This window comes from Lepisosteus oculatus, chromosome 2 (genome assembly GCF_040954835.1).
Source record: "Lepisosteus oculatus isolate fLepOcu1 chromosome 2, fLepOcu1.hap2, whole genome shotgun sequence".
NCBI classification, from domain to species: domain Eukaryota; kingdom Metazoa; phylum Chordata; class Actinopteri; order Semionotiformes; family Lepisosteidae; genus Lepisosteus; species Lepisosteus oculatus.
This window is the reverse complement of record NC_090697.1, coordinates 25,413,154-25,425,681: the sequence shown is the minus strand read 5'-3', so window position 1 is coordinate 25,425,681 and position 12,528 is coordinate 25,413,154. Positions and strand designations below refer to the sequence as shown.

The window sequence follows — 12,528 nt, the reverse complement described above, 5'->3', positions numbered from 1 at the left end:
AAATCCTTACTATCTGGCCATTAATGATCCCTTGGCACTTTGCACCAGAAGGTGTAATAAATCTGAATTAATACCTAAATTACAATCTGGATCTGGACTTTCTAAAGCTCCCTATTAATCCAATTTTAACTTCTCTACCCAAACCACACTATATTTTTTGTACAGAATGGCTCATATGAAAGTGGTTTGAGATCCTTTATGATAAAATGTGCTACAATATACAGTATATGCAATGCTGGACATTATTATAATCCATTTATACATAAGAGCACTTACTTGAGCAATCTGAGTAGTTTGCCAAGTAGTACACTGTCATGTAATTTGAATGGTCTAGCACCCTGACCAATACTACTCATTATGTGTAAATAGGATGAATTATTCATCATGACATTTACTACATAAAACAAAGAATAAAAACTGACTGTAAACCTACATTTATAGCTGTACACTCATCCTGGAGGGGATGAAGGGTTAAGTGGAAGATATATGCAAATATAATAATACATTTGAAATGAGCATTATAATTATTTAAAATATGAAATAAAGACACCTGGATACCTGGTTGAAGGGTGAATGCAATCTCTATGAACCCCAGTCCTGTTCACATTTTAAAGACATGCTCTTAAGTCCATACAAGAGATTTGCATGTTTACAAAATTCAGAGTAAGAAAAAAAAACAATGCACTTGCAAAACCAATCAAGGAATCTGAGACAACAGCCAGCTGAACATTAAAAAATCATGTAATAGGTTTATTCCATGCTGAAAAAAGAAGAAAGAGAACACAACGTTTCGGCCGTGGAGCCTTCTTCAGGTGTGCAGCCTACGCATGCTGACGCAGCTACCCACCTGAACTATTAAGAAATCATGTCATCTTTTTTTTTACTAAAATAATGCATCATATTTTGAAAACTTCAATATCAGCAGAGCTTTCAAGAGTTTTGTGACAAGTGACAAAACACATTCTGATATACCCTACTCATACAATAACCTGTCCTTGAGGACAACTGTTTCACTTAGTCTATTTATAATTTGGCCATCATTAATGGTGTCCTTTTCATTCTGATTTGGAATAGTCCGCATTTACATGGTTCTGTTTTATCTATTTATTTTTTTCTGTAGACTCGCAACTTTGTAAGGTTTCTTGTGATTGTACACTTGAGCAGATCCAAAAAGTTTGCTCAGAGAACAAACCTTATTAATATTTCGGTGAACAAGAGCAGATGTCGATGAAATGGTACAAAATGTCAAGGTCAGAATCATACTTGCTCTTTCTTGAAGCATGACACACATGTCCTAAATTTCATTAAATGCCTCTGGGAACTGCCTTAATACATCTAATTTCAGACTCTAATTATTTAAAAAGAGTTTATCATGTGTTCATAATAAAAGTAGGACCCATGTAATGAAGTTTCATAATGATGCTGGCTTAAATTAGGACCACCTCCTTTCATTTTTGAATACGTATCCATCTTATGATAAGTTAACCAATACTGTGTGTTTCAGGAATGTTTTAAAAGGTGTCTGTTTGTCTCAGTTTTCTGTCTTTTTGGTTGATACTATCTCTGTAATCAACAAGTGTAAGGATCTCATCGTGAAGGGTTATGATAAGCATATCACAACATTCCAGTCACACTCAGAAGCTCAACACACCTGTTTATGATCCTAAAAATGCTACAAGACCATATAATGAGAAAACAAAACAACAGAAAAGTCAATTATATTTTATACATCTGTAGATCAAAATGCTTGCGTTTAGTAGCGTGAATACTACAATAAATTTAATCAATTCTATCCAATTAATCACATATTCAATAGGATTCAATTCTGTTATAACACTCACAACTGACATTATTGAAAAAGATTAGCTTTTCACAGTATGTGGTAAGGGATATTTTGGCCGAAATGGACAGTTTCCACCTGGCTTTCAACAGAATGTGGAGTCATATCTAGTAGATTATCCCAGGCAGGCAACGTTTAGATTTCATACATCTGCATGCAATTTCACATTTTCAGGTGAGGCCTAGGTAATGTCTTTCCCACGTACAGAGCACAGTAAAAATGTCTGAAGTGCTTTACAGCAGAATATACTGTAATGTTACATACTGACACTTCAGGAACAGGAAAAGACACTTTGGCTCAACTTCCCCATCCAGTCAGTTTTACATCCTAGCTCTTTTCATCCTTACATTATGCTCCTTAAGATGGGACATGCATACAGACTGCAGTTGCCTTTTAGATTCTTTAGATTTAGATTTTGAAGGCGTAGTATTTTTTGCCCTTTTGAATAGTTCTTGATTACATGTTCCTATTATATTTAACATAGACAGCAAGTTATTGATGGCGTAAAACTGATGTCCACTTAAGCCTATTTCATAGATCAACTTTTGGACAATAGTTCAAAACCTTGAGAGCCACATATCTGCAAATATGTTTACAGTTATTTGCTCATACAATGTAGATCACTGTCTTGCAACCTACAATTTATCTCCAAAACTATATTTCCATAAAGAACTACTGGAGATATTTCATTAAAGTTTAGAATTAATTGTATAAATCTATAAAGAAGGATCCCATTTCTAGTATGGAGACAGACAAATTCTAATATTTTTATTAAAGAGAGTAAAATACTTTAGATTCTGTACTTCTAGAATAAATTGGTAATCTATATTAAATTGTCTAAATTGAAAAAATACTATTTCTTGTTTCAACAAAGAAAGCAAATTAAGTCTAAAAGACTTTGCTAGTTTTGTCATTTAAAAGAAACAATTCAATCAATTACTGCCACCTGCTGTCACAACATGAACAAAATTTACAGTGAAAATGTTTCTTTTTTTCATGCCTTCTGTCAAAGAGAGTTTGTACTGTACTGTATCTAGATAAGGGAAAATCCTGCTACTGCAAAATACTCTGAGGTAATACTGTTGTGTTAGGCATCATATTTCACTTTAATTAACATTATGTAGCACCTTTAAAAGGAATCACCATAATGCTCTTTACAAAGCATCTATAGTACATTATGTAACAATAAAAGGCAAGATTATTATAAAATAAATCAAAGTAGATATAGAAGATAAAACAATTATTAAAAGTCTTACTGAAAAAAGCAAGATTACGGCAAGACTTAAAAGTACTCAGTGGGGGGGGCGTATGATTTTCTTATGGAACTTTGTGCCCCATCACCCACAAAGAATAACTAGTCACCTGTCAACTATAGTACTAGAGAACTAGTACTAGAGTAACTATCACTAGTAAAACCCTTTTTCAGCACATTACAGCACGGCCTTACAGGGCTTATGCTTTAAATGTCTGTTATTTGACACACTTTCATAAACATGCTGCTGCACACACACAAGTATTTTAAATCATAAATCAGTCCACAGAAGAGAAACCATGTACTTTCCCAGGTTCAAATACCATCCTACTCAATCATTCAACTGAACTGAATAATTTCAAGCTTGAGCAAAGAAGACTACAAGGGGACCTGATTCCTCTCATTTGAGAAACACTGACAAAGTCAATCTAATTTAATTCTGACTTCTCCAGAATTAAAAGTGTAATGTGAACCAAATATCACAAGCAGAAACTAAGGGTAAGTGTGCTTAAATTTGAGAACAGCAGACATTTCTCTACAGAAATAGTTGTGGGAGTCTGGAAGAAGCTACCCAGCAATATTGTTGAATCACAATTACTTCATTCAAGGAATACTGTAGATGAATTTGATGCTCAGATCAGTTGTGTTGGTGATGCTTATAGTATAGAAATGCATGCATCAGTTTACTTCCATTATTAAAACACAGGCAAAACACACTTGACATATTGGATTATAGATGATTATACTACTGCTGAAGCCGAGCACCTCAATTTAGTCTAAATAAGCATAATTTTATTACAGCATATTTACAGTACTTATCTGCAATTGCGTAGTATAAGCCAAACATAATTTTATATTCTTAAAATATTCGTTTTATTTAGTGTGTGGGGGCCAGGTTGTTGAAGCCAATATCTTGGTTGCTTTCAAGAAATGGCCGGATGAGATTCTTGAATCAATTAACTACAGCACAAACTACCAAACAGACTTAATGAGCTGAATGGCCTCCTGCCATCTGTAACCCTTCTTATGTTCTTCACTGTAGCTGAAATAAACTGCAGGAGAATTCAGTACGTTACATATAATTGAAATCAGTCAGAAAAAAAATTGTAAAAAGCACTAGTTATTACAATACTTCTCAGACAGTTTTTTGTATTTTATTCTGAAACTTCAAAAAACACTAAACAATCACAGTAGATAAATTCTACTTCCCAAATATCGACATATTATTATGTTTTGGCAAGAAAGTGAATGGTTTGTGAACTATAAAAGAATGTTCATTCCTAGTAATTTGCACATTAATGATGACTTCATGGCCGAAAAAACTTTAGATATTTTATTGTGATATTACCCACCTCATACCATATATTCATTAAGTATAACAATGTAAGATGAGTCCTACTTACTGTACCATGCAAAATGTGAAATTACAATAACAAATGTGACATCTAAATCAACTGAAATTTAAAAAGTAGTTTTTTTAAGACGAAGGAGCATGAAGATCATCTGATCACCGAACTCGGTTAAGCAGCCCTGCTTTACTCCTGCGTAATAAGTTTTTAAGAAACATTATTCAAGGAAAAACTGCATTTGATTCTCTGATAAATTAGCAACTATAAAGTCAAACAAACTGGTTAGGCCAAAAGGCCTCTCATTCTTATATATTTCTTTTAATCTAATATGGCAAATATTACTGGACTTTTTTTACAAGGACTCAGTATATTTTCCACAATAATAACTTACTCCTCATTGATATTGACTGCAAATTTCAATCTGAGAATTGAATCAATCAGGGATATCAGTCGAATTTCAGTGTACAAACCACTCATCACGCCTGACAATGCATGTTTGCAAGTCCAGTGGAGCAAAGAGCAAATACTGTGCACTACTAAGTAGTAGAGAAATGTGTCATGGTCAGACGGATTGTCCTTTACCATGTTCTTGACAGAATAGTACACGAGTTGCACAAAGACCTCTATAGCCCTAAATGCTTGGTTCCAACAGAGTAGGGTTCTGGTGGTTCCATAAAGGTACGGACTGCACTTTTCTGACATGGTTTGGGTGCGCTAATTCCCTTAGGCAAGATCAATTAGTGTTAATCACTTCCTAAATGAGTAATCGCCTACAAACCATGTTGCAGCATTTCTTTCCTGCTGGGAGGGCTGTCTTCCAGGATCACAATGCTCCCACCAACAAAGCATGTGTGGTTGCCCAGTGGTTATCCATACGGTATATCATGGCCTTCTCAGTCATTAGATCTGAACACAGTTGAGCATTTAAGGGACAACATGCACAGGTTTATTGACTTTCTCATGGAATAATGATGCTGCATCCATCTTGCAAAATTCCAGTCACTGGAGCATACAACCTGTACTCGCCACACATGGTAGCTCAACACTCTATTAAGTGACTTTACATTGCTGTTTTCATTTTTTTGGCCACTACCAATGTTTGTCTAATAAAAGAGACACTTTTTCTAAGTGTCTATTGGGAGATCTGCTTGTAAATCTGCTTTAAGATGAAATGACAGTCTGCTGGATGTGCCATAATGGCGTGGCAGAGAAGAAACAGCCAACATAAACCAAAAAGAACAAAACAAATCCCTTACTCTTTTTTGAGCTTGACTGATTTCTTCCATCCTTAACTATAATGCTGGACAAATAAGCTATTTACCAGCCTCAAAACAAACAATTCACATATCTTTAGTCTCCCCGAGACACTTCTCATACTAAGCCTCTCGGAGATTCTTCACTAAAAAATATTGTTCCAAGCATCCAGAGATCCCTGATCCCTAGTTAGCAGATGTACACTGACTGACTCAGAAACCCTCCTTTCTCCTTCTTTTACATGGTCACCTGACCATTGGTCTTCTGACAACTAGCCAGGTGACTGGGATCAACTGCTCATGCCTCCAAACCTTTTTGGGAATGTAGTCCAGAAAATGCTCTCATCTTGTCTGAACCTGTGCTCTAAACATTGCATCTAGGTAAATGATGAAAATCAGGATTTAGAAGGTAATGCCAACATGACAGATATTATAGAGTATAACATAATAATATAATGCATATATATATATATCATGTTTATATTAGGTAGTTATAGGGAACAATTGTGTAAGTAGAACACAAATACATTTTAAAATGCCAATAAGGCTATCTGGAAGCACAATGCAAGTCTACACTAGGCAAAATGAATGACTCTTCATAGAAAAGCAGTAATGAAAGTGTGATGTATAGGCTCAAATAGGTTCAAAAAGTAAATCACTTTGTCATTTGAAAGTTAATAATGATACAATACAGTGGAAACATTTGTGAGGTAATGAGAGGTGGCTTTATGAGAAAGCCACTATTTGGGCTCAAAACCCAAGCCCAATGTTGTGGCCTGGAATCAAGATGGCCACCTTTTGATTGCGGGGAAAACAAACTTACAAAGGAGGCACAACTGGTTCACATGAAATTCCACATGAGAGATAAGAGTTGTGACAATATGCTCTGCTTGGAATTAGCCACTCATCTAGAACAATTAAGTAAAGCTGGGCTAACAAACGTTTCACTCCCAGTCTGATGATTGGTGAAGACCAAGAGAGAAATTCTGAGTCCAACTCATTATTTTAAAGAACACTGCCATTCGAACATATAGTGTTAATCTAACTGAAGCCTTCAATGCCCGGTCATTAATGAGGATGAGGACTTGATGAGACGCTCAAGGGAAGTGTGATGAGCACGAGCAGTGCTTTCAAGAACCAAGTGAAGAGCAAACCAGGAAGAAGACGACTGGACTGTCCATTCTTCTCTCAGGGGAAAACCGAAGAAAAGGTTTGAAAGACAAAGACAGACCACTTAAAAAGAAAAAGGTGACATACTGAGAGTGCTGGAATTAGGATGGTATCAATGGTTGTCAAAGAATTATTGAAGGATATATCGCAGAAACGATGCTGTACAGCTGGTGCTGTACAAAAAGATGAGTATAGAAAAGAAGCTGAAAGGAAATCAGGGACTAAGCAGTTCTGATTTCTGGGTAGTTATTTCCATTACACATCCCTCACTTAAACATTGTCAAAACACAACATGTTTGTGAAACAAAACAAATTGTTATGCTTTGGTGTCTTAATAAGAGAACTGCCTAGATAACATAGTTGTTCTCTAGTTTAATTACATTCAGATGTTTGTGGAACTGCAGGTGCCTCACAAATGTAAAAAATAAGCTAAAACTGGAGTTCAGTTCAAACAGTACTGAATGAGGTGTGACAGAATGTGTTTCAGATAAATGTTTGATGGGTTACTGTAGTATGTGCTGCATAGGGAGGCCTCGATCTGATCTTTGCTTGTACCATGCTATGTACAGTACCAATGTAAAGTGCTTGTACCATGCTATGTACAGTACCAATGTAAAGTGTTTCAAATATTTTCATGTGGTATGTCAGCTTTCAAATCACAGTAGGTCACTGGTACTTAAAACTAGATTGCTCCAGATTGCCCTATATTGTCTTTTAAAGTATGTTTTTCTCATTCTTTTTGTTTTGTAAGTGAAGGCATACATCTCTTTCACACATTATGGAATTTACAGTCATTTTTTAGAATCCATTCATTACCTTCGATCATATCCATGTTGTCTGGAGGCACACAGTGTCCTGCTTGGCTAACAGCCCACACGGGATATTTCTGACCTAGTTTGTTGTACAAGGTCTGAATGAAGGTTTCATAGTAGCCCACAATCCCTGGGTTCCCTGTCAAAACATCAAGCAGAAAACACAACGTCAATTCGGAAGAATATAGGTCAGGAACTTACATTACAAACACAGGCTGCTCAAGAAGAATTTCTTGACTGTGTAACCTGCAAGGGTTATGTTTCCTGAATGAAACAAGCAAAGTGTCAGCTATCCAGTTTCAAGATAACCAATAACACTATTTGCTTTGAATCCAAGCCAAGAAAATTACAAAGATTTCAAGTAAACATAAACCACAGAAGGGATATTTGGTGCAAGACACAGAACAGTTCATGAAAGCATGCAATGCCTTTATAAATTAATTATTTTGTTAAAAGGAAGTCTGAAGCCATGAACCCATCAAAACATGACAATGTGTTTGTCTAACATTTACATACACTGAATCACTTGTTTCTGGAATTATGCAAGAAAAGCATCAAATAACTTGTTTTTACATGGTTAAAACTTAAAGTTGCAAACAAAAAAGTTTTCCAGCACTAGCTACTTGCTCCAGTCCAAAGTACTTACAGCAAACACAGCAAACAAATGCCTATTAAGGGCTTGTTAAGGCTTAACTGTAATATCAAATCAATAAGTCATCATGATGTTTATAGATAAAATCACTATTAACCATTATACATGTCCATGCACACAAATAATGTAATTTTTAATACATCTGAAAGTACATATGGGTTATGGTTTTGTCAACATCTGACCTGCAGTTCATTGGGAGATCTGAACTGAGCAGATCAACTTCTATCGCCAAGCTTTCAGAACCGCCAAGATGAAATATTATTCTGTGGTGATAAAAGGCAACCAGAGTAACCCCAGGGTTTGTTTCAGACCTTCTGACTGGATCTTTCATCCTTTGAGCAGTAACAAGATCCACCCACTTTCCTTTGTCCCGAATTCTTGTTCCTTTAACTAAAAGCTGCTGCTTCCACTCCTATTTTCTTCTATCATAATTTAAATAATCTTAACATGCTAGGAAATATAAAATTGAAAGTTTTACAATTACATTTAAATACGTTAAATATATACATACTTGAGAGACCTCAATGAGAATCTTGAATAAAATTGTAAGAGTGGCATGGAGGCACAGTTGTTAGCATTGCTGCCTCACAGCACTTAGGTCCTGGGTTCAATTCCATGAGTACTATCTGCATGTTCTGTGTGGGCATCGTCTGGATGCTCCAGTTTCCTCTCACAGCCCAAAGACATACTGTTAACTTAATTCGCTTTGGGGGAAAATTGGACCTGGTGTGACTGTATGCGTGTTTATGTCTGTGTGTACCCTGCAATGGACTGCCATTTTATCAAGGGTGCATCCTGCCATGTGCCCATTACTTGCTGGGATAGCCTCTGGCTACTCTTCCAGCCTGTATTGGTTAAAGCAGTTAGAAAATGGATGAATGTATAATTTCAGTCAACACTTTCTAGAAAAGCTGCTTTACAATCAGTCCAGAGAAGCTCAACCAGGTACATTTTGTAGGTTAAGCGGATGTCCTACACTGACTTTTTAGTCTTGAGCACTACATGGTGACCTGATTTAAGAATTCAAAATCCTCAAAAACACAAGGTCATCTAAGCACTCAAATCAAGAATTAAGAATTGAGAGTGATACTGTAACCAGAGGACACAAGTGGAAACTGTGTGGACGTTTATTTAAAATTGAAAACAGGAGCAACATCTTTACACAAAGGGCAGTGGGAAATGTGTAACAAGCTACCAAACCATGTTGTTGAAGCCATTACCCTGGTTTCTTTCAAGAAATGTCTGGACGAGATCCTTGGATTAATTAATAACTGCAAATGGGTTTAATGAGTCAAATGGCCTATCATTTGTAACCTTTTTATGTTCTTATCTACACCTGATTTTCAAGTAGTTATGCCACCGTATTTCTATTTCACTTCCAGAATTACATCCTTAGATAGGTTCCATCCTGTACAAAATTCCACAGCTTCAAACTGCCCCTGAATCCTGTCCATTTGGTTTAGCTGCTTCCTGTGGAGACTGTGGTGATTTTAGCCTATCAAAAAATAGGTTATGGAGCATAAACTCCTTGCATACTTTCCACTACTTAAATTGTAGTTGAGAGGCTATCACACACTGATCACACACTAATTGAAAGTACAATAAAACATGAGGAGCACCCCTTGCTGGGCAATCGCAGTCTTCTGTTAAGGATAATATTCTTCCCAGAATTATGTTACAAGGATTGTCTCCCCCTTGCAAGGGTCACGCACCTTAACCTCAGCTTTTTTAGCTTTTGCGTACTTCCCTTGGATTGGAAAATTCGATGGGATGTCTTGACAGCACCTAGATACATTTCCAAGAAAAAGTTTGTGAACCCTTTACAATTACCTGGATTTCTGCATTAATTACTCATAAAAATGTGCTCTGAGCTTCAACTAAGTCACAATAATAGGCATACACAATCTGCTTAAACTAATAACACACAAACAATTATACTTTTTCTTGTCAGTACTGAACACATCGCTTAAACATGCAGTCTAGGTTGGATAAAGTATGTGACCCCTTGTTAAAGTCCAAAGCTATGGCTGCAGAACCTTGTCTCTAACTAATACACTAAGGAGCCCCAGTTTTGATGGGAAAGAAACAGAGAATCCAATATGTTACACTTGGCTCTGCACTTAGCCATCAGCGTTCAGGTCAGGTTCACGATCTTGTCCTGCCCTCCTGGAGCTACACATGTGGAACACTCCTTCAGCCATGTTGCTGTTTTTATCACAAATATTTTGGAAGTTATAGTTAGACAAACTCCATTCATTGTTCAAATATAAAAATTAATACAAATATTTATACTTTCTTTACATAACTCCCTTCAACTGCTGTGATTTGTTGCATAACTGTCTCTTTCTCACCAACACTGATTTCTTTATTTAGTGTAATGTCATGATCGCTTTTATATTTATATAATTTTTTTAGACTTCTTTTTTCATTTAGATCCTAAGGAGGTTTTTTCTTTACTTCTTTTCATCTTGACAACTTTTAGTCTTCATATTGGAGAGTATAAATTCACAAAAAAATACAATGAAGAATATATAAAGCTACTCTGGAATTTAAAAGTTTTATACACTGAAGTCAGTGATATGCACTGTAAGTAGGCTTAAATATGTCAAGATATATATGTGAATTCTGTATTCCAAGGATTCCACCATGTCTTTACTTTTCAAATAAATGTTTTTACTTATTATATGAATTACCAATAATTTAGCAGCATTAAATTAAAATCTTACCATGAAAACCTTAAACTCAAAGGCAACTAATTACAGATGTGCGGTACCATTACATTTCAATAAGTTCAGTCGACTGCCAAGCTTGCAATCATTTTCTAATTACTGTTTTCGTTCCCTCGTATACTTTGGCATGGACAACAAAAAGAATCTAGATTTGTTAATATTTTAGTAGGAAGAAACAACAAGAGATTAAAAGCAAACGGATTTCCAGAAGGCCATAACAAATTTGGAACTTGACAAAGGAAGTATTTGACAGCCCTTTAAAATGTATTTCTTGAGAGCCCATGAAGATTTACATTAACATTTACAAGAATTTCTTATCAACAGTTTGGACGCACAACCAAAATTGGAGAAACTTCCACTGAATAAATAACAATTATGTTTTTTTTTATTATATTGTTTCCCATTCAAACAGGGAAAATAAAGGCTGCCACTGAGAAACACTCTGACATAACTGTTAAAGATAATTTACTGTATATTTAAAGTAACACAGAATTTACTGTAGCCAGTAAAAAGGGAATTGGTAAGTATTACATCTGTAGTAGTCTGCTACTAACATTAAGTGGGTAACAGTAGACTAAAGTATGAATACATATGTATGTACTGCATGAAAATGTTAAAGTATTTTTTAAAGAGATACCACGTAATATACCACAAACCAAACCATCAATATTATGAAAAGCTTCGGTATTCATTATGACTTACTTTTTTGTAAGTCATTTGTTTCCTTAGATATAGTGTTTCTATGGTAGACACTATAAAGCCTTCCTGTTATATGAAAACCTTTCTAAACTACATTTTACATACCATCCCTTGTGGCTGCATTTTTTATTTTGGTTTTCCAAAATAACATTTTACTGTCCAGAATTGCGGTCTTGCAATTATATGTGAATTACAAAAAAATTAAACACACTTATTCCATCCTTCCGTTTTTTAACCACTTCATCCAACTCAGGGTTCTGAGTTCCTGCCGAGGCCTAATCTAGCAGGCAACAGGCACAAGGCAGGGTACACCCTGGACAGGATGCTGGTCCATCACAGGGCACACACAAACATGCAAACATAGACACCAGGGCCAAAATTTCTCAGAAGCCAATTAACCTACCAAGATGTCTTTGGACTGTGGGAGGAAACCAGAGCCAACGGCAAACAACCACACAAACATGGGGAGAACATACAAACTCCATGCAGACAGCAAGGTCAAGTTGAACCAGGGCCGCTGTGCTGTGAGGCAGCAATGCTGTTCTGTTCAGAAATTAATATTAATTAAAAAAAAACTGAGTATAAAACATGAAGAAATTTCACAAAATGGGACACCATAGAAAGGGTCTTGCCAAATACAGGGTGTCGCAAAAGTATTCAGTGAATTAAAAATATTTAACATTCATGGAAAAAGGTTGCATGGGTAATATGTAATGTTAACATGAAACATTAACTTTCGTCAATGGAAGAAATGGAAGAAATACCCAAGTCA

At 35.8% G+C, this 12,528-nt stretch overlaps 1 protein-coding gene across 3 annotated transcripts in view; it reads right to left on the bottom strand.

The window, feature by feature from the left end:
* The window catches only part of ldah (lipid droplet associated hydrolase), a 113,519-nt gene that overhangs the window by 66,808 nt on the left and 34,183 nt on the right, over window positions 1–12,528 (bottom strand). For all 3 annotated transcript variants that reach the window (XM_069199119.1, XM_015357141.2, XM_015357145.2), the window contains exon 4: window positions 7,681–7,815. In XM_069199119.1, coding sequence (XP_069055220.1) covers window positions 7,681–7,815 — 135 coding nt within the window. The remainder of the gene's footprint in view (window positions 1–7,680; window positions 7,816–12,528) is intronic.